At 44.9% G+C, this 22,894-nt stretch overlaps 1 protein-coding gene across 1 annotated transcript in view; it reads right to left on the bottom strand.

The window, feature by feature from the left end:
* The window catches only part of TTC7A (tetratricopeptide repeat domain 7A), a 195,547-nt gene that overhangs the window by 147,430 nt on the left and 25,223 nt on the right, over positions 1-22,894 (bottom strand). Inside the window, exons 6-10 of the mRNA XM_083733245.1 lie at positions 21,724-21,802; positions 17,226-17,386; positions 14,662-14,725; positions 3,079-3,216; positions 1,631-1,714 (exon numbers count right to left, since the gene is read on the bottom strand). Of these exons, the coding sequence (XP_083589371.1) occupies positions 1,631-1,714; positions 3,079-3,216; positions 14,662-14,725; positions 17,226-17,386; positions 21,724-21,802 (526 nt within the window). The remainder of the gene's footprint in view (positions 1-1,630; positions 1,715-3,078; positions 3,217-14,661; positions 14,726-17,225; positions 17,387-21,723; positions 21,803-22,894) is intronic.

The following is a 22,894-nucleotide window of genomic DNA, read 5'->3' as shown; positions in this document are numbered from 1 at the left end:
CAGTATATAAACCCAATAAAGAAATAAGAAATAAACCACAACAGAGTGGGGGTATCATGGACAGAGAGGGTCCAGGACACAAGATGAGAACAAGGGCTGATCCTCTGGTTACTCTTTTACAAGATACTAGTTTCAAAGATTTTGAAGATTTATGGGGCAATTGAAGCACTTGTCATGCTGTGTTTCCATCATGTCACATATTTATTCTTGGTGCTGCAAGTCTGAAAGTAAAACCTGGGGATGTGGGCTCATGTTTCTAATGAGGTCAGGAATTGGCTGTGGCAGAGAGACAGGTGAAAAGAGATCTTCTGCCTTGGAAAACCTCAAGTGCCTTTGGTGGTCTGGAGAGATAGCATCCTCTTTCCTCCCTTCCCCCATCCCTCTGGCTCTCTGCCATCAAGCTGCAGAGTATGATAAAAGCCCTAGTTCACACGTCCTGTCCCTGCCATTAGTGAGATGACAGCATTGCAGAGGATAGAGCAGGAATCCTTTGGGAAAGATTCAGTGCTAGGGCTGAAAATACTTCACAGACGGAGAAAGAAATTGCTTCTGCTCAAAGTATCAGACACAGAATATTTACAGATCTTGGATCAATTCACAGAGATCATGCCATTTAGCTTCCAGAATATTTAACAAGACTAGGTAGGAGACCAGGACATCCTTGCAGTATAAAAAGCTGCCTTATATCATAGCCAAGATTATTTAATTCACAAATGTTTGTACAGTACTTCAGCAAAGAAAGACTGTGCTCCAATTATATAAAGGTAAAGGTAAAGGGACCCCTGACCATTAGGTCCAGTCGTGGCCAACTCTGGGGCTGCGGTGCTCATCTTGCTTTATTGGCCGAGGGAGCCAGCGTACAGCTTCCAGGTCATGTGGCCAGCATGACTAAGCCGCTTTTGGCGAACCAGAGCAGTGCATGGAAACGCTGTCTATCTTCCCGCTGGAGTGGTACCTATTTATCTACTTGCACTTTGACGTGCTTTTGAACTGCTAGGTTGGCAGGAGCAGGGACCAAGCAACGGGAGCTCACCCCATCGTGGGGATTCGAACCGCCAACCTTCTGATCGGCAAGTCCTAGGCTCTGTGGTTTAACCCACAGCACCACCCTTTGGGCAACCCAATTTTGCTTTGAGAGTTAACGCGCTCAACTTGCCACAGTCAAATGGAGTCAGGGAGCAGGATTCGAAGTACGAGCAGCAGAAACGAAACGATAACGAATGTAATAGAGGATATGTATTGGATGGTGTACAATGCAGCAGGAAGAAGGGTGGGAACAAAAACATCATGGAGCGAAGTGTGGGAAGTCAAAATGCCAAAGGGAAACAATATTAAAGTTGAAGTTAATACGTAATTGTTTTTGGAAGTACAATGAAAATCTAAATTAGAAAGGGGGAAAAAATAGAGTTAACACACTCAACCACCTGAGCTCAGCATTGGAAGAAACTGTGATTAGAATAATACTTTATGCACCTATTAATCAATATAATATTACAATAATACTCAATAATACCCGTTTGGGGGAAAGGATGGGATGTAAACAACAACAACAGTAGTTCAAATTACCATTTGCTTTGGAGAACTGAGTACAGATAATCGAAACTTTTCCATGAACGTGTTTGTGCCTTACCTTGCCACAAGCTGCCATGGAAAGGGCCAGTTGATACCATAGGTGGAATTCACCAAATGCAAGTTTCATTGCTCTCTCCAAACACTGGGGAGAAAAAAAAGAAGGAAGCACAAGTATTATCACTAGCAGATTCTCAACTTTTGTGGAATTCATTACCAAAAGTGTGTGGGGGGGGGGAACCTATGTGATTTTATTTCTTTCTGTGGGGATAAAAAAATGTCCATCTGGGATAGTTCAGGTTTTAGTTGCACAGGAGACAGCATGATTCGGTGGGATCAAGTAAAGTCTCTTGGGTGCCTGCTGTTAGCCTTTCCCACTGTTTTGGTGAACACATTTTCATCAATATATTGGATCCAATTCTGTTAAGTTGTCCGCCCCCTCCAATTTTTTTGTTTATACAATTTTTATTAAATGTTCTGTTTTACAATTTAGAATATTCATTTAAACAACCGTAAAATTCCCATCTTCTCTTTCTATGGTTCATTTTGCGTAACACGAATCCCTGCATATTTCACATAAACTAAACCATTCAGTATTCCATTGTTACATCCATCAAAACTTATTTACACTGTTGACTTTATCTTACTGCTGCCAGCATTTTCAAGTGTGCACAGTTTCCCCCCACATATTCAGTAAACCATTTCCAATCTTTTTTAAACGTATCTTCTTCATGTTCTCTTATTCTGTATGTTAGATCTGCAAGTTGGGCATAATTCCATCAGTTTAAGTTGCCATTCTTCTTTGCTTGGGACCTTGCTCGTTTTCCATACAGTGGTACCTCGGGTTAAGAACTGAATTCGTTCTGGAGGTCCGTTCTTAACCTGAAACTGTTCTTAGCCTGAGGTACCACTTTAGCTAATGGGGCCTCCCGCTGCGCGATTTCTGTTCTCATCCTGAAGCAAAGTTCTTAACCCGAGGTACTATTTCTGGGTTAGCGGAGTTTGTAACCTGAAGCATCTGTAACCCGCGGTACCACTGTACTTGTGTTTTCTTTTCTAAAGAAAGAGTAGGAAAATGGGAGGATGGAATGGTGCGACCTGGAGGAATTCTCCTGCTAGGAGGTGAGGATACAGTGCAACGTTTTGTTGCAGGCCCCACTCATCTCATCTGAAAGCCATCTCCACATCCCACAACAGCAAAATTTCAGAAGTGAATTACGCTCCCCGTATCGCTGCTGCGTTGTGGGAAGAAGCCGCAGCTCCCACGCTGCCAGCGTTAAGAAAGGTGGCCTTAGGAGTCTCCCTCCTCTGGAGTCATGGGATGTATTGCACACGGCCCCAGGCAGAACATGTGTACACCCATAAATGTTTCAGTTAGATGTAGTGCCACTTGGATACACTTCAGCAAACATTATAAGCAAGCTGGTGTGCGTTTGGAAGAACGTAGAGTGCTGCCTTGTTGTTTTGGGGGTGATAAAAAAAGACATAAGAAAACCTAGGAGTAGTTACCTCAGAAAGCATGACATACTGCCCTCTTCTGCCCAGTGTGATAGTTAGAAGATCGTAAACCGCCGACGCATCCTGGAGACTGATGGCTCGGTCGTCTTTCTGCTCAGGGGCACGGCTAATTACTGCATCCTGGTTTGCCTGGGAGTGAATTCAGAATAAAAAGAGAGGTCAGGTACAGCAGGAACGCGTGGAGACAGCCACGTGTACCTCAGAAAGGTCGCCAGCCATGCACTGCATGTCCAAGCAAAAGTGCCCCTATCCAGCCCCTTGCATTCATCCGCAGGAAGCTAATTTGGGAAGGCAGAATGCATTTACAGAAATGCTGGGAGACGATTCCCTCAGATTATCTCTCGGAAACCTCTAGAACGAGAGATGACAAGAGCCCCACAGCGCCAGAATGCTTCAAGGCCCGGGGCCGCACTTAAAATGGTGCACCCAATTACTTCAGCTGCCTGCAACTTTACGACAGCAACCTTTTAAAACGAGGCAAAACAAAAGAATACTCCTCCACTTTCCCCCACTTTTTAAAGATGTTTCGCACTGCAGCATGGCTGCAGAGAGTCTTCCTCAGGTTAATGTTGGCTTGCAAAGGAATATGTTGCTTAAAACATACTTATTTGCCTGGTCGTATGCAAACCCTTGGAGACATGGGTGGCGCTGTGGGTTAAACCAGAGAGCCTAGGATTTGCCAATCAGAAGGTCGGCAGTTCGAATCCCTGCGACGGGGTGAGCTCCTGTTGCTCAGTTCCAGTTCCTGCCAACCTAGCAGTTCGAAAGCACGTCAAAGTGCAAGTAGATAAATAGGTACCGCTCCGGCGGGAAGGTAAACGGCATTTCCGTGCGCTGCTCTGGTTCGCCAGAAGTGGCTTGGTTGTGCTGGCCACTTTACCCAGAAGCTGTACACCTGCTCCCTCGGCCAATAAAGCGAGATGAGCGCCGCAACCCCAGAGTCGGCCACGACTGGACCTAATGGTCAGGGGTCCCTTTACCTTTACCTTTTATGCAAACCCTTGAGTGCAAACAGGTCCAAAGAGATACAGGTAGGTAGCTGTGTTGGTCTGCTGTAGTCGAAACAAAATGTAAAAAATTCCTTCCAGTTGCGCCTTAGAGACCAACTAAGTTTGTCATTGGTATGAACTTGCGTGTATCTGAAGAAATGTGCATGTACACGAAAGCTCATACCAATGACAAACATAGTTGGTCTCTAAGGTGCTACCGGAAGGAATTTTTTTTTATTTAGTTCCAAAAAGGGCAGCTATGAACCTATAAGAGCACCATCCTATACCTAGAGCGGCCAACCAGATGCCTCTGGGAAGTCCGATACAGAACAAGATAGCGACAGCCCCCTCCCACATTTGTTTCCGGGCATTAAGAGACATGCTTGCTGTCACCCCAAGGGGTAGACTACAGCCACTGAAACCTCCATGTATTTGGTTCTTCCCCAATTGTAAAGCCATCTAAGGCAGGAGCAGGGAGAACATCACTTGGGACTGCAGAGCCACATGAGGAAGTCCAAGCCAGGGAGCTTGATGAACAGAAGTGCAACAAAGAAATACAGCCTAATTGTTTTATCCGGCTCCTTCTCCCCAGGCCTCCTGCAAGCTCCTCTACTAGGTTTAGCTTGGAGTCTCCAGGAATTGACCTCACTCTCCAGCCATCTGCTGAAGCCAGTCTTGGGAGATTTGACAAGCCACTATTAGTTGGGCCCAAACACAAGGCGGTCATAAGGCTAATTCTTGGTTTTACCATTCTTTCTCCATTAACTACCTCATTGATCTTGTGACAGGAATATTGTGACTGGGGTATCAGCTGAATCACTGTATAATCCAATACAGTGGTACCTCAGGTTACAGACGTTTCAGGTTACAGACGCTTCAGGTTACAGACTCTGTTAACCCAGAAATAGTAACTTGTGTTAAGAACTTTACCTCAGGATGAGAACAGAAATCGCGCGGCGGCAGCAGGAGGCCCAATTAGCTAAAGTGGTACCACAGCTTAAGAACAGTTTCAGGTTAAGAACGGACCTCTGGAACAAATTAAGTTCTTAACCCGAGGTACCACTGTATGATCTACTGGATCATGTGGGTTTTTTAAACACATGGAAAGGTGTGTCCAAATCCCATGATCAGATTCTTGCTGCTCTAGGGTGGATTTTTTTTGAAATGCCATTGGGGGCTTACACTTTATCAGGGTGTTTAGCACTCAAGGTGAGGCTGGAGTTAACAGTTCCATCTGTAATCCAGAATATTAGTCACTCTGGGGAGGAGCTGGAAGGAACTAACCCTGAGATCCACAGCAAAAGTACCTATTTAAACAAAGCTTTGGAACCTCTTAAACACTGGTGGCAGAGGAAATGGGGCTGACTCATTCTTCTCCTACTTCCCGATCTTATGAAAAAAATGAGGGGTTGGGAGTAGGGGTGTTTTGTCCCTGCTCTGAGAGAACACACTTCTGCCCACAGGGAAAATTTACTTATATGTCATTCTTGAAAGACCTACACTGGCTCCCAGTACGTTTCCGAGCACAATTCATTTTTTTTTAAATATTTTTATTAAGATTTTTAAACATAAATGCAAAGATAATGAACAATATAACACATATCATAACATATTTTCTTCACTTCTTTTGACTTCCTCACATCTCCCGCTCCCACTTGCATCATTGTCAATTCTTGCCCGCAATTTACCATATTGTTTACATACTTATGTCCCATTCATTTAAAAAATAATCTAATATTTCTCCCAAAGGTTTATGATTTTTCCTCAATCTCACTTAGCATCCTAACTGCATCTAATTTAGTGGTGGTCAATTATTTATGATCTAGCCTCCATCTTAACATTCAACCAAATTACAATACTTTTTAAAATAAGTCTTAAATTTCTTCCAATCTTCTTCAACCTTCTCTCGTTTCCGAGCACAATTCAAAGTGTTGGTGCTGACCTTTAAAGCCCTAAACAACCTCGGTCTAGTATATCTGAAGGAGCGTCCCCACCCCTGTTGTCCAGCTCAGACACTGAGGTCCAGTGCCAAGGGCCTTCTGGTGGTTCCCTCACTGCAAGAAGCCAAGTTACAGGGAACCAGGCAGAGGGCCTTCTCGGTAGTGGCACCTGTCCTGTGGAACACCCTCCCACCAGATGTCAAAGAGAACAACCTAACTACCAGACTTTTAGAAGACACCTGAAGGCAGCCCTGTTTAGGGGAGCTTTTAATGTTTGATGCATTACTGTATTTTAATATTTTGTTGGAAGCCACCCAGAGTGGCTGGGGAAGCCCAGCAAGATGGGCGGGGTATAAATATATTATTATTATTAATATTAATATTATTATTATTCCAAGGAACTCAAGGTACAGTACATAGTTTCCCCATGTAATCCTCACAACCACCCTATGAGGTAGATTAGAAAGAGAAAGGGAGAGGATGACAGGCCCAAGGCCACTCACCAGTGGCGTAGCGTGGGTTGTCAGCACCCGGGGCAAGGCAAGTAATTTGCGCCCCCTAACGCAGGTAGGGACAGAGAGCTGCGAGTGCAAGCGCGCCCCCCAGATGTTGCGCCCGGTGTGGCCGGCCCCCCTGCACCCCCCACGCTACGCCACTGCCACCCACTGAGATTTGTGGCTGTGGGAGGATTCTAACCCAGGTCTCCCCAGTCCAACATCCTACTCCCAACACCACATTGGACCTCAGATCCAAATCTCCTCTTATTTTGCAAAAGTCTCAGCAGCAGTAGAAACAGAAGCACGAGCTGCACTCCCTCTCTGCTACTCTTTCCTTACAATGCCCCAAGGCAAACATCTGAAAGCCTTATGAGGAATGGTTGAAGGAACTGGGTATGTTTATCCTGGAAAACAGGAGGCTGAGAGGAGATACGATAGCCATCTTTGAATATCTCAAGGGCTGTCTCATGGAAGAGGGGGGAAGCTTGTTTTCTCCTGCTCTGGAGGGTAGGGCTCGAACCAATGGCTTCAAGTTACAAGAAAGGAGATTCCGACTAAACATCAGGAAAAACTTTCTGGCAGTAAGGGCTGTTCCACAGTGGAATGGTCTCCCTCAGGAGGTGGTGGACTCTCCTTCCTTAGAAGTTTTTAAGCAGAGGTTGGGTGGCCAACTGTCATGGATGTTTTAGTTGAGATTCCTGCACTGCAGGGGATTGGACTAGATGACCCTTGAGGTCCCTTCCAATTCTACAATTCTATGAAATCACAGCAGCATGAGCTAAGGGCACACTGAGAAATGGGTTCAGTTAATGGTCCATGAATAACCATAGTTTAGAGGTCCCGGGCCCTAAGGAAGTCAGACTATCTTCCACCAGGGCCAGGGCCTTTTCAGTGATGGCTCCAGCCTGGTGGAATGCTCTGTCCCATGAGACTAGGGCCCTTCAGGATTTAACCTCCTTCCATCAGGCCTGTAAGACAGAGCTATTCCACCTGGCCTTTAATTTGAATTCAACCTGATCTTTTAATTCCCTTTCTTCCCTCCCCTTTTATGAAGATCACCCGCTCTGAGACCCTACAGCTAATTCTCCCCTGGCCTCCTCGCTGTTCCCAAGAAGGACTAATTCAGCCAGCTAGCCCTGGTGACTATCTAATGCTTATTGGATGGATTTCCCCCAAACTGATTTTTGAACTTTGAATTTTATTGTTATTCATGTTTTTATACTGTATTTTATGCTGCTTTTACAATTAAGTGTTTTAAATTTGTTGTTCGCCGCCCTGAGCCCGGTTTTTGAACCGGGAAGGACAGGGTATAAATGAAAATTTATTATTTATTATTATTATTAATCTGTAAAATCCCTGCACTTGCAGCTAGGGGTGGAGGACAAACGAAGCTGCTTCACTCCTACCCAGCTTTGTCTAGAGATGGAGAAACTGTGTGCTCTAAAGGCTGTTGGACTATAACTCCCATCAGTCCCAGCCAGCATGGACAACAGCCAAGAACTATGGGAGGTGGAGTCAAACAAAAATCAGATTTCCGATCCATTAACTATCCTGACTCGCAGCGGTTTGCTGGAGTTTCAGAGAGTAGTTTCTCTCAGACTTATCTAGAGATGCAAAGGACTGAACCCAGGGGCATGTAAAATAGATGCTCTATCACTGGTGGGTGAGCGTGTTCCCCCCCCCCCCAAAAAAAAGTCATTTGAACTTGTCAATTCACTCTGAGTAGAGAGAGATGAGCAGGAAATGGATTCAGAGCCAATTCATACGCTCACTCCTCAACTGTTCCCAGATGTGTGGCTATTCTTTATGCCCTAATACAAGAGGAAAGTAAAATCTATTGAATGAAGGAAAGCTTTTTTTCCTGGGGGTTTGATCTTCTGCGGTCCATAATCAACGGCGTTCTTTGAAAAGGAAGATTTAAAAAGAGCACTGGGGAAAGGCAGAGGTTTGTGGAAGGATGTGCATAATCAACCTTGCTGTCAATTAAACCTTTCCACACATTGCATACCACGCTATTAAAAAGTTTCTGCATCAGTAGCTCTGCAGCCGCGTTTAGTTGTGAAAAATAGCTGCGCCGAACAAGCCCCCACATATTCTGAAAGCCAGTAATCAGCTTCGCATCAGAGTCAGCTATTTCGGGCATTTGTCAGTGGGCCAAACTAGGAATTTTAAAGTGATGCCTTAGCACAGATAGAATATTCACCCGAACTAGTACATTACCACAAACTTTGGGCTTACGAAAAAAGGGGACAGGAATACATGTAACTACAAATACCGCCTGTTAGTGCTACAATAAAAAGGAAGTGCTTCCTATATGATCCAAGCACAGGCAATGGTGCCATAAACCAAATGCAGAAGGGGCATGGCTTATTATTATTATTATTATTATTATTATTATTATTATTATTATATTTGTGTACCGCCCTTCATCCCTAGATCTCAGGGCGGTTCACAACATAAAAATTCAATTTAAGTATCACTTGCACAAATAGTGTTTCTTCTTTTGACCATAATCACTTAAGATGGTTGGAGGGTGGATGGATCTACACATGGGGGGGGGGGCTATAAATAAGTCAGAAATTAAATCGTTATAACAAAACCCACAACCCTATGTAAAAATGCTGTAGAAAGGTTTTGTGCTCTCTGACGTTATCCGGTGTTGCATGTTTATAACACATTCAAATCACTGCATTTTGACTAATGTAGCTGAGTGCTACAACTATGTTGTACAACTATGAGGTTTTCCTCATGGTTGGAGTTGTCTGAAACTTATTTATTTAGCGAAACTTCATAGTAACACCTTACCTATAAGGTCACATATCACTAGAGTGACATATGAATTTGCCACTTCTTAAACTTTGTACCCGGGACTATTTGAGATTCCTTTTCTGGTGCTTACAAGAACATAAGAAGACCCTGGGAGATCAGGCTGATGACCTATCTAGTCCAGCCTCCTGTTCTTACAATGGCGCCAACCAGATGCCTGCGACAAATCCACAAGCAGGGCCCAAGCGCAAGAACCCTCTGCCAGTGGCGTAGCGTGGGGGGTGCAGGGGGGCCCGGCCGCACCGGGTGCAACATCCGGGGGTTAGGGTTAGGGGGCGCAAATCCACAGGTTAGGGGGCGCAAATTACTTGCCTTGCCCCGGGTGCTGACAACCCACGCTATGCCACTGCCCTCTGCGAGCGTGGTGACCATGTAGCTCAGAGGCAAGGGCACATGCCTTAGATGCGGAAAGTCCCCCGTTCAGCCCCTGACATCTCCAGCTAAAAAAGGATCACTGGTGGGGAGAATTGTGTCTCTAGGACCCTGGAGAGCAGCTGCCCATCAGAAGACACAATGCTAGGCTAGATGAACACACAGTCTGAGCTGCATGCAGGGACGCTCGCCGGAGAACCCGTTTAGAAAAAACACAAATATACATATATTTCAGGAATACGTCACTGGACTGCTTCCAAAATTATATTCCATACTCACAGGGTGACCTTTCAAAGCAATTATGCGAGTGCTCTACATACAGAAACATTGTGCAGAGATGGTAGTTTGGCAGAATCACCATATGGTGCCTCCAGCTTGGAGCAGAGTTGCAAATTCTAACCGACGGCAGACAAAAATGAAAAATCCTTCCCGGGCCCCCCAAGGCGGATAAGAAGGAAGCCAGCAAGGCAGATCACCGAGCACCCTCTAGCACCTTCAAAATATGATTCTACAATCATCCTGTGAGTCTATGACGATCACCAAATCCTGTGGTAGCAAACTCTGTAGTTTAACCATGCGCTTGGTTGTCTGATTCAACACACGGAGGGGGGCGGTGACGTAAGCCAAATGAGCTCATTCAGAGCACAGAACTAAAGGGCACTGTGACATAAGAGTGAGTGAAGTGATGATTGACAGCGTGGAAGTGGGATGGGATGTTGGGTGGAGTGAGAAAGAGTGACAGGCAGAGAACCACGGGTGGGAACGTGACATTTGGAGCTGTGAGGAAACAGGCTGTGAGGGGAACAGATGAGAGAGGTAACTGGAGCAGACGTACAGGAGTTAAGTTATCTCGGGATAGCATCAGAATTATAAGTGGCTCTGTATGAAACCTTTTTCATATTAGAGAGCTTTAAAGCTCAGCTCTAGAATAAATAACAACATTGAAGCTGTTAACATGCTTCACTGGAGATTACCCTCTGCTCTGAAATTGATAAGCATTTATCAATTATAATCAAACACATAAGTTCTTAGAAGAGGGTGTTCTCACCAGGGTAGGCTCAGGCTATTTTATTGTCCCCTTCCTAGCCACAAACCTGCACCCTACATCTTGTTTGCACTAGGGATGTGTGGCATGGAGGGGGGGGGGTGTTCCCTCCTCCAACATTTCCCTCCCCTGCCCAACAAAAACCAGCCTCCTTTCCCCTGTTCTACAGAAGTGAAGTAAAAGCATTTGTTGTAGTTCCTTGAGTTGAATGAGGGAGCAGAGATGCAGCTGAACTTTCTTAAAAATAGCATCTACTCCTACTTAAAAAAACAAAAACAAAGATCAGCAAATAGGGTCTGCAACAAAATTTTGCAGGGCAGATCATGCCTGCAGGGTTTCAGCCATTTTCTTCTCTTCCAGGACACTCTGTTCCACACACACCCACCCCAGTTTTAAACACTTATTCACATACTAAGTCAGTCAGCATTCAGTGCACACTGAGCGTGCTCAGTCCTCATAGATCTGTCTCTGATTTAATGCACACCTTTAGGGTCTCCCCTCAACCTGAATTTTTTTCTTTTTGTATTTCTGCAAACCATAGAACTATAGAGTTGGAAGGGACCCCAACGGTCATCTAGTCCAGGCATAGGCAAACTCGGACCTCCAGATGTTTTGGGACTACAACTCCCATCATCCCTAGCTTACAGGACCAGTGGTCAGGGATGATGGGAGCTGTAGTCCCAAAACATCTGGAGGGCCGAGTTTGCCTATGCCTGATCTAGCCCAACCCCCGGCAATGCAGGAATCTTTTGCCCTTGAGTTTCCCAAAGCTTCTTGAGATGCATGCAGATTCTGGTCTTGTTTTGGCTGCGTAAGGATCCACAGCCAAAAAAGGGAAGACATTATTAGTTTGTAGAATTCTACCCAACTAACCCAATAGAGCCAACAAAGAGAATGGCGCGTTAAAAATAAAAAAAACCAAACTAAGAAGAATTGGGAGTGTGGAAGCTACAGGCCAGTTAGCTCAACATCTGTTCCACGAAAACTGGTGGGGAGCACTGTTATAGATGCGATTCCATGCTAAGGGTTGTAAGAAAGGAATCAAAAATAAAACTGCCAAAATATCCTAATGCCTTTATACAAATCTCTGGCGCAAACCACACTTGGAATACTGTGTACACCTCTGGAAGGCTATTGCGGGGCTGCAAATGGTACAACAAAAGGGGGCGACCAAAATAATCGAGGAAATGTTTCAACATTTGGAACTTCCTAGTGTGGAGAAAAAATAAGAGGAGACATGAGGTAAAATGGAGGGCTTTTTTCCAGTCAGAACTTGCCGGAACTCAATTCTGGCACCTCTCAGGTGGGCGCCATTGCCTTTCTAAGAGAACAAGGGAGGTATTCATGGTGAGCTCCGACACCTCTTTCTCTAGAAAAATAGCACTGGGGGGGGGGGGGAGTACTTCTTCACACAGAGTATAGTTAAACTACGGAATTTGTTCCCACAAGAAGTAGTGAGGGCTACCATCTTGGATGGCTTTAGAAGAGGAGTAATTTAGGGAGAATAAAACTATCAATGGCAGCTAGCCAAGATGGTGATGTTCCACTTCTTTTGCTGGAGGTAGTATGTACTCGTTGCTGGGAATCGTATGTGGAGATTCCCACCTGCACTAAATGGCCTTTGGCCTGATCCAGCGGGCCTCTTCTGCCTGTTCTTACTCAAGCAAAAGGCAACAGAATTTTTTTCAGTCCTGCTTCCACCACCTTCCCTCTTTCTCAGACTTTTTTCCAGGTCAAATCCCATTTGGCCATTTAACTCAATAATAAGACGGTGATAAATGATTCCCAAACTCGGTTACACTGGGCACACTGTTTATTAGTCTTGGCTACAGGCAGTCTGTTTTCCAATTCAGCTGAGGGGGGGGGGGGGAGAGAGAGAGAGAGAGAGAGAGCGAGCGCAGGCAAGCCAAATTACTCTGCACCACTTGTGGTGTGTTTTGTTAATCTACAACATGCCTGGGAGATGCCACACCAGGGGGAACACATTCTCTTGCCATTTTAAAAAAAACCAAACCAAATTACAGCGACAATGGCTTGGGTGAGAGGCTTATGAACTGCATCAAAACTGAGGGACAGATCTTCATTGTGTAAATGAAAGAATTTCAAAATAAAAATGCTCAGGGATGAGAGTTCTGGGAGAAAAATGCTGACGGAAAAATATTCCTTTCCCAGCTTAGAGACAGCTCTGGCTTATATTCAGCAGCAGTAGAAATCCTGTTGAAGAGGGAGGGTGACTAAATCAGGCCCAGGAAAGTTTTAAGGTCAGCTCTTAATCTACCTGCACTTGGGTTCAACAGGAATAGACACTGAACAGGCATCATGAATTATTGGTGGATTGTTAAACAGATGTTTTATAAAAACCCAGGCCAAGGCACACCTATAATTAGCTATCAGCTTTCCAACTTTTACCTTTAGATAATTATTCCCATACTTGAAGCACAGTGAAAGCTCCTTAGAGCAATGTTTCCTAAACTTGGGCCTCCAGCTGTTTTTGGACTACAGTTCCCATCATCCCTGACCGCTGGTCCTGCTAGCTAGGGATGATGGGCCTGTAGTCCAAAAAACAGCCGGAGACTTAACTTTGGGAAATCCTGCCTTAGAGGAAAGGTGGGGTACAAACGCTATTTTCAAAAATCCACAGAGGAACCCCCTGCGCAGCTGTCTCAGAACTCCTGCACGTCGCATAGGCTTCTAGGGGATGGACCAAGGCACGAAGGCCAGCCCAAGATGCATGCCACCTCAGACTGGTTAGGCTATTTTGGGACCTGAGCCATAAGAAACAAAGGAAGGTGCCTCATACTGTGTTAGATCATTGGTCCTTCGGACTGGAAGTGGTTCAGACAGAGGTCTTTCTCAGCCCAAACCTGTTACTTCTTCACACAGTTCATATTTAAATGATGGAATTCGCTGTCACAAGGTACAGTCTCAGCATTTGGTATTCAAAGGCATACGGCCTCCAACAGTGGAAAGAGAACATAGCCATTGTGGCTGGTAGCCATTAATAGCCCAATTCTCCTCTTTTAAGGCCATCGCTGCATGTTAGCGAAAGCAAATTCCACAGTTCAGCTTAGGCGCTGTGTGGAGAAGTACTTTATTTTGTCTGTGCTGAATCTCTCAACATTCCTCATGGGATGACCACAGGTTCTAGAATTCTCCACACTGTGCATAATCTATCATGCCCCTCACCTGTTACTCGCCCAAATGTTATAAACTTCAGCCTTAAGTGAAAAATCCTGTTAAATTTGCCTTGTAGGGCACTGTAGATTCACTTGATTTTATTGCGTATTCTGCTGTTCAAAACTGCTTGTTTTTTAAGTCGTATTTCCTTCTTATTTTGTATTACCTTGGTTTTAGGTAAGCCACCTTGTGTATTTGTTGTTAAAAACAACCCCAAGGTATAAATCAATAAATCATCAGCACCACAGCTGTATCGCTGTAGCGCAGAGATCTGTTGTTTGTCAACTGGTCCACTCTGGGCGGTTATAAAATAAGGTTCATATAACACAGTGAAGAAAACACTTTTTTTAATTAAAAAAAAATTAAGCCTGTTTTGCAAAAGAAAGGAAGGGGGGGAGGATGATATTGTTCCTATGCCACGTTATGGGTGACTCACAGTTTTCTATTAAATTTCTCAGACTGCTTGCTGAACGTTTGCTTAATCTGTCATCATCGAGCGATGCTTCAAAAATCAAAAACAAGTGGCAGCTCTCTCTCTCTCTCTGTGCTGTATTAAAAGACAACTGCTGCTTTCTTACCCACTGAACAGGCAAGTTTTTGTGAACAGAAAGCCAGTTTGCAGATCACAAAGGAAACCTGGAAATGCCACCCTGAAAATATCAAGTATTATCCTAATGATTATTGCGTGCTTTCATTATTACCCTTTACAAGTATTCCTATCTGCTTACCATGGATTCACTGATAAGGAGGAGGAGGAGCGCCTCTTCGACGTTGTCATGGGGGCTGTAGATGCTGAAAGACAAACAAACCTGTTGTTTTAATATAAGCAACACCAGCAACTCGCTCATGGGACACTCTTGTTAACACCACCACAGGACTAGTAACTTGAACCGTCTCATGCATGATTCATACGTTATATAACCGCTTCTTCAGGCCAGGATGACTAAAAGCGGCAGGGTGTATCCTAGGAGAAAACTCAGCCCTGACTCAAGCGAGGCAAAGCTGTTGGGTTAGACACAACTTCTGCACATGAAGCAATTTCTCTCCTGGGCAAAAAAAACAACAACAACCCTCCAGATGACAAGTTAAGTTTTCACAGATGGAATATTAAGAAAATGGTAATAAAACACAGATTGTACGGGGCCCACAGAGACTCACAACCAAAGACCTGCCTGTGGTTTTGAGCTGTTATCTGAAATCCAGCACAAACCTCCTCAGCTCTTTGCCATTTCTCCAAGACCTTCAGTCCCTAATGCCCTTCTCCCAACCCTCCAACTTCAGACCCTGTGAGCTAACACATATCTTTCCTGTTACTAGATTTTTTTCCTCCTCTAGCCCAACTGATCTTCTGCTTCCCTCATGGTGCCAGGACCTCAATACCTCAAGGACCACTCTTTCCACATGAACCTACCCAGACCCTGACATAATCTTCTGAGGCTCTTGCTCGTGTGCCTCCTCCTCGAGGTCCAGAGGGTGGCAACACGAGAACGGGGCCTTCTCTGCAGTGGCTCCCCGTCTGTGAAATGCCCTCCCCAGGGAAGTTCGCCTGGCACCTTCATTACACACCTTTAAGCACCAGGCAAAAACGTTCTTTTTTAACCAGGCCTTTGGTTGATCTGTTTGACATCCTATACCCTTTTAAAATGTGGCTCTTTTGGGGGAGGGGTTGTTATTGGGTTGTTGTTTTTATTCGGATTATATATGTTGTGATCTTTTCTGTGAGCCACCCTGAGACCTCCGGGTACAGTGGACGCCCGGGTTGCAAACGTGATCTGTATGGCAGGCACGTTTGCAACCAGCAGCGTTCGCAACCCGCAGCACCATGTCTGTGCACGTGCGGGTCACAATTCGGTGCTTCTGCGGATGCACAAAGCGTGATTTAGTGGTTCTGCACATGCGCAAGCGCCGAAACCTGGAAGTAACCCGTTCCAAAACTTCCGGGTTCGGCACAGTGCACAACCCAAAAACGCACAACCTGAAGCGTCTGTAACCCGAGGTATGACTGTATAGGGCGGTAAAGGTAAAGGGACCCCTGACCATTAGGTCCAGTCATGGCCGACTCTGGGGTTGCGGCGCTCATCTCGCTTTATTGGCCAGGGGAGCTGGCATACAGCTTCTGGGTCATGTGGCCAGCATGACTAAGCCGCTTCTGGCGAACCAGAGCAGCGCACGGAAACGGCATTTACCTTCCCGCCGGAGCGGTACCTATTTATCTACTTGCACTATGACATGCTTTCGAACTGCTAGGTTGGGAGGAGCAGGGACTGAGCAACAGGAGCTCACCCTGTCGCGGGGATTCAAACCGCTGACCTTCTGATCAGCAAGTCCTAGGCTCTGTGGTTTAACCCACAGCGCCACCCGCGTCCCTTATATTTTTTGTTAGTAGTTGTCAATTCACTAGCTCACCTGCAAACTATATTCAGCACATTTCATGATACGTGCTGTTCATAGTAGGGGGAAACTATATACCTAGAACGGGGGGGACGGACTCGTTTTCCCTCAAGGGCTACATTCCTTCAGGAGTAATGTGGGGGCTTTCGAACTGCTAGGTTGGCAGGAGCAGGGACCGAGCAACGGGAGCTCACCCCGTCGTGGGGATTCAAACCGCCGACCTTCTGATCGGCAAGTCCTCGGCTCTGTGGTTTAACCCACAGTGCCACCTGCGTCCCTCAAATAATAACAGAATCAGAAATCTGTGAGGGATTCTTGCCCACTTCACCTGTTACTCGCATGGAGTAGGAGCCTGGGGAAGGAGGCTGTGGGGGCCATGCATTGAGTCCAATTCCCACCATTGCTCCTCCTGTCTTTGCCATTAACATGTTCACCATAATGTCTGCAGCAGGGAGGGTATTCCTGCATGTATAGGCTTTTGGAACAATACAGAAACTGGGCCAAAAGGTTATCCATATGGCACAGGGAGCCTCCGTTCATAGAGAAGTTCATACTGTAGCTCCCTCTCACCTCCTGCCACTGCCCAAGTTATGACAGACATGGTGTTGGGACCGCTGACAGCTGAGGCAGGACACGTGACTTGGGGGTGGAGCTAAGGGCCTAGCTCCACAGCTCTTGTCATCACATGACTCAGGTGTGAAGAGGGCTTCTTTCTCCTTTGGTAAGTGAACTGAACTCTCCAGGGCATTGCAACCAACACAGCCAATGACTGGGAGGGTTTTACAAGCAGCATACAACCAAACAGTACTACCCAACCGTTGCTAAGTGTCTTGACTGCCTGCCCTTTCATGTTATTTTATCTGGCCCTGGATGTAACAGCCCCAAAGAACTCTATACGCACTTATCTCCGGTGTGTAGCTGCAGTCTTCGGCGAAGGGTAGTGCAGATGTACAAATTATCCTCTTTGTTCATGAACTCGGGGAGAGGATCAGATAAGGGGCTCCAGTAACAATCTTCGCTCAGGGAGTGCAGGAGCAGCTCTGCCAACTGCTTGGCAGCCGTCTGGAGAAGAATGGACAGAAAATGAGGGAAATGTGTTTTTTTAAAGCCCACAGTGACACCTTTTTGCCTACCAGGTTGATGATTCAACTTGCTACGAGCCAGTACACATGATACGTCGGATCTGCATCGGGTTGCTTTTTTAACTCGGTCAGAACGGCCACACACGACTCACCTATCCAGTTGTCTCAAATACACAGAGAAATACTTTGCTTTGGGTATGACTTTCGTTCTTAGGATTCTCAGCTCCAGTAGTATATATAGGTAACAATTGTGAATGAGTTGTTCCACCTGGCCTTTGGCTTGGCATCAACTTGATCCCCTCCCCCTCTTTCTTTTTTCCTTTCTCTTTCTGTGATGGAACTCCTATTTGGGGACTTCCCTGGCTTTTTTCTGGCCCACGTAGGACCAGTCTGGATAGTTGGCCTTGGTGAAGACTTGGCGTTCTCATCCCCAAAAAAGTTTTTGATTTGAGTTCCTACTGAAATGAGGTTGCATTTTTAATGTTCTAATGTCATATTTTAATCTTGTTTTTAAGTTGCACAGTGGTGCCTCCAGATACGAACAAGATCCGTTCCAGAGTCCCATTCGCATCTAGAGGTAAATGTATCTAATGACGGCACGTCTGCGCGCATTGCTTTTCACTGCTTCTGCGCATGCACGTGATGTCATTTTGAGCGTCTGCGCATGCGCAAGCGACGAAACGTGGAAGTAACGCGCTCCATTATTTCCGGGTTGCCGCGGAGCGCAACTCGAACGTGCTCAACTTGAAGCAAATCCAACCCGAGGTATGACTGTATTTCAATCAATTGTTTTTATACCTGGTGTCAGCTGCCCTGAGCCCAGTCTTGGCGGGGTATAAATAAAATTTATTATTATTATTGTTATAAACAATTTTAAGTGGGACCCATGACACAACTCACAATGTGGAACACCAGCTAGGAAACAGAGAGGACCGGGTTCAACTAGCTCAGGCTATTTTTCCATCCAGCACACAATTGTCTACTCCAACAGACAGAACCACTCCTGTGTCTCAACCAGGAGTCTTTCTCAACAACTGATGCCTTCTCCTTCCCCTTCTCCTTTTCTTCTCCTTAAGCTGCAGGTTCTAGGGATTGAAGCTGGGGCTTTTGGGATGAAAAGCATGTGCTCTACACTGAACTGCGAACCCTTCCCCTATTTAGTCTCCATACCATAAGAGTCATCTAGTCCAACCCCCTCCTCGCCCCCGCAATGCAGGAATGTTTTTCCCAACATGGGGCTCGAACCTGTTATGTACTGAAGTTCTCACCCTGGGCCAGCAGGGGGATACTGTAGATAGTTTTCACTCAGGTCCACATATGCAAATAAGGGATTGAAAGTGATGTTCAGTGATTGGATAGTTACAGAAAATGGTTACTGTTGCGTTCTAGTGGAGCTCTATATAAGCAGGCTGGCTGAACCCTTCAGTTCAGTTGTGTTCTAGCCCGTGAATAAGCAAGAGCTGTTTGAAGAATCCCTGTGTTGTCTGATATATTCACCCACAACTTAACAGAACCCATGACCCTGAGATTAAGAGTCTCATGCTCCACCAACTGAGCTACCACCCTATGATGGGTAAACTATGGCTTGCATCGTTCTTTGGGGGGAAGCATCAGTAAATAAAGCCCTACCTTCTTTGAGAGAGTGTCTGCGTGAGTTTGTGGGTTTGTTTGCTTTACTGGACGTTTCACTGGCAGTTTCAATTACTTTCACTTTTGTTATGAATAAAACCAGACAAACTGGAATAGCCCAAGTCTTTGATTTATATTATAACAGTCTTTGCCAAAAGAAAAAGAAAAGTGGGGGGGGGGGGGATTATTATTGCTTAGAATACAATGCAAGTAAAAGGCATTCACAGATTGCCATGTAGTATTCCAAATTAATTTAATTGTATGCTTTGTCATGTTAATCCTATCTAAAAAGCGTTTTTTGTCATTGACGCTGTTAAAAATATTTTGAAACAGAATTAGCAATACAATATTAAAACCGAAGTCTTCACCCTTCGAAATAGCCCAATAATTTAGAAGCAATTACATTGCCAATAATTTGAGGAAGTGGCTAATCATACATCATGATAAACCATGATTTTGAGATGTTGGGAACAAGCCACACTCAGCACCTTTCCCTGATATTCCTTCGTCATGGCTGGCAGGGAAGCTTTCAGTCCTATTTTTGATTCACCACAGTTTAGCGTTACATCCAAACCCTACACTGTGGTTAATCGTAGAACACTGAGTTGGAATCGACCTCCAACTTCATCTAACCCCCTGCATCAGCTTAAACCATGGAACGAATTATAGTTTCTTCCTATTCGTAGTTTGAAGTTAGCTTAGTTTTGGGGTTTTTTTAAAGCTATAGTTAAGATCAACCACCATTTGTCAGGATTGGATGAAATGATAGGCTGTGGTTTATTTAAAAAGCCTTCTGAACATCTCTCAGAGGCACTGGAGGAAGACAGGGGAGACTAGAGTATCTACGTGTGCATCGTAATTTCAGCTAAGATCTGGTATTGGGAATCTTTTGGTGGTGGTGCCACTCCTTAGACAGGGAGCAAGTGGTTTAAGCTTCAGAATCAGCTTCCTAGTACTTTACTCGGGGTTTTAAAGATTATGTAGTTGGATAATGATAACACTCACATACCTATATACTAGACAAGCATATATGGAATTATGGTTGCTTTGCATATATAGTGACATAATAAACCTTTCATTTTCATTCTATATTTCTTTATATTACTACATTATATTTTATATTTCTACACCTTATATTTCTGCATTATTTTGTTCGGTTTAAATACCCTCAATATATTTTTTTAAAGATTAGCTTTCTTTTATTATTACTGTTTATTGTTCTAATGCAGATTCTTGATTTTATCCAGTACCCCATAGTTTTATTGCAGCGTGATTTTCCTTGTGTTGTTAATTTTGTTTCTGTGTACCTCGCTTTTCAAGAGTAATAATAATAAAACAGGCTGCAGGTTTCATTACTTAAACTACTGTAGGCTGTTGTCAGGCTGATTTATAATGCAGAACAAATACCGCCTATTTGCAGTGCAGTTGGATGCTGCTGAAAGTAGGTGAGGCCATCACCCTGAGAGACTAGGAACCACGGGGACTTAAATTCCCATGTTGCCCAACTTTCCTGGGCATCGCAGCACATGTCCACAGCAGCATCCCAGCTTCTGCAAACCACGGGAACTACATTTTTCATGGCTCCTGGCATCGCTTAATGCTGACCCAAAGTACACGGGACCCTAGTGTGGTAGTTTCTTGGAGCGTTCCTCTCTGTCCCCAACCCACCTCAATGAGTTTTAGGGGCAGTGGGAAAGGCTGGAGAATCCCCACAGCCAAAAGGGATCCATTTCAGAATCAAAGTCCATCCTCCTCTACCTTCCTCCCACATACCCCATACACCTTTCTGCCTATTACAGTGGTACCTCGGGTTACATACACTTCAGGTTACAGACGCTTCAGGTTACAGACTCCGCTAACCCAAAAATAGTACCTCAGATTAAGAACTTTGCTTCAGGATGAGAACAGAAATTGTGCTCCGGCGGTGCGGCAGCAGCGGGAGGCCCGTGTTAAGTTGTGGGTGAACATATCAGACGACACAGCGATTCTCCAAACAGCTCTTGTTTATGCACAGGCCAGGACAGAACTGGACTGAAGGGTTCAGTCAGCCTGCTTATATAGAGCTCCAGTACAATGTTACTGTAACAACTTTCTAAAACTATCCAATCACTGAACGTCACTTTCGATCCCTTATTTGCATAACTATCTACAGTATCCCCCTGCTGGCCCAGGGTGAGAACTTCAGTACATAACAGCCCCATTAGCTAAAGTGGTGCTTCAGGTTAAGAACAGTTTCAGGTTAAGTACAGACCTCCAGAACGAATTAAGTTCTTAACCCGAGGTACCACTGTACTGCATTTTCTTTTCACAAAATTGCAACATTCACAGACCTCTTAGACAAAGCTGAAGAAAACAACTGAGCATTGGGCTGAGAAATGCCAATCATAAGCAACGTATTTTGGTAACTGGATTCTGCAATTGCGCTCGTGTGGAAAAGAACCTAGTAAGCAAAACAGGCATGCAAAAGTCAGCCTAAAATCAGAACTTCTCTCTATGGGTGTTTCCCAATTCCAATTCCACCCAACCTTGTTATCCCATTAAACGATGCAAAATTGCAAGGCTGGACTCATAGTCCATAGCAAGGAACAGTACTAAAGAACCCTAACTGTCTTTTCCCCCCTTCTCCTTTCCTCAAATTGCCATCTGCCAAAAGAAGGGCTCCCTCATCTCCTGATGAACTGGGCTTACCATTCTGAAGCTCTGGGTAGCCTTCGTTTCCATGGTCCGCAATAAGTCTCGGAGGTTTCGTATTCCTTTTACGATGTTGCTAAGAGGAAGGAAACGGCAAGAAATGTAAATTAGGGCTGATTTGATTGTGAACTAACACGATGAAGAGAGAGAGGAAAAAACAGAACATCTCTGACATTTCAAAAAAAATACCCAATCATGCTCAGGTTGGGCTAATGGTAATAAAAAACAAATGAATGAGACCTTCAAAGGATAGCTCATCCCAGATGGTGGAATATGAGACTGTCTCTGATGAGTACAGGGGACATTTGGAAGCTTCTCCTGCATCCTGTTTTAAAGCTCTTTTGAAAGATAGCATCTTATCACTTTGTCCTTGGCATATAAGGTGAGGTTCAGTGGTTCAAGCAGCAGTCTAGGAGTACTGCTTACTGTACTGCTTACTGTATTTTTGGTTTCTATGGAAGCCGCCCAGAGTGGCTGGGGAGGCCCAGCCAGATGGGCGGGGTATAAATAATAAATTATTATTATTATTATTATTATTATTATTATTATTATTATTATTATTATTACAGACTTGGGCCCACACCTCCACTCACCCATAAATGTCACTGGGTGATCTTGGTTGGGCCAAGCTCAACGGATTAAGTCTATTCAACCTCACAGTGTTGCCATGATGATGAAATGATGACAAAAATGATGATAACTACTCTATTTAGAACTTAAAAATGGAAAGCATAATGCTGATAGTCAACAAAAGAGGTGTAAAGACTCTCTGAAGGCAAATCTATAAAAAAAATGTAGCATGAACACCGACAACTGGGAAACACTGGCCTGCGAGTGCTCCAGTTGGAGAATAGCTTCTACCAAAGGTGCCATGGGCTTTGAAGATGCTCAAACTCAGGACGAAAGGGAGAAACATTCTAAGAGGAAGGCACATTTGGCAAACCCTTACCGTGATCAACTCCCATCTGGAAACCTATGTCCCCACTGTGGAAGGATGTGTGGATCCCGAATTGGCCTCCACAGTCACTTACGGACTCACTGTTTTAAAACTGTGCTCATGGAAGACAATCTTACTCGGCTGCAAGTGATTGCCAAAGAAGAAGAAAATGGAATGGGGGTGGGGAACTACGTATGCTATAGACCAGGGCTTCCAAAACCTGGGTCTCCA

This window comes from Podarcis gaigeae (assembly GCF_964106915.1).
Source record: "Podarcis gaigeae genome assembly, chromosome: 3".
NCBI lineage: Eukaryota > Metazoa > Chordata > Lepidosauria > Squamata > Lacertidae > Podarcis > Podarcis gaigeae.
This window is presented reverse-complemented; position numbering and strand designations above follow the sequence as displayed.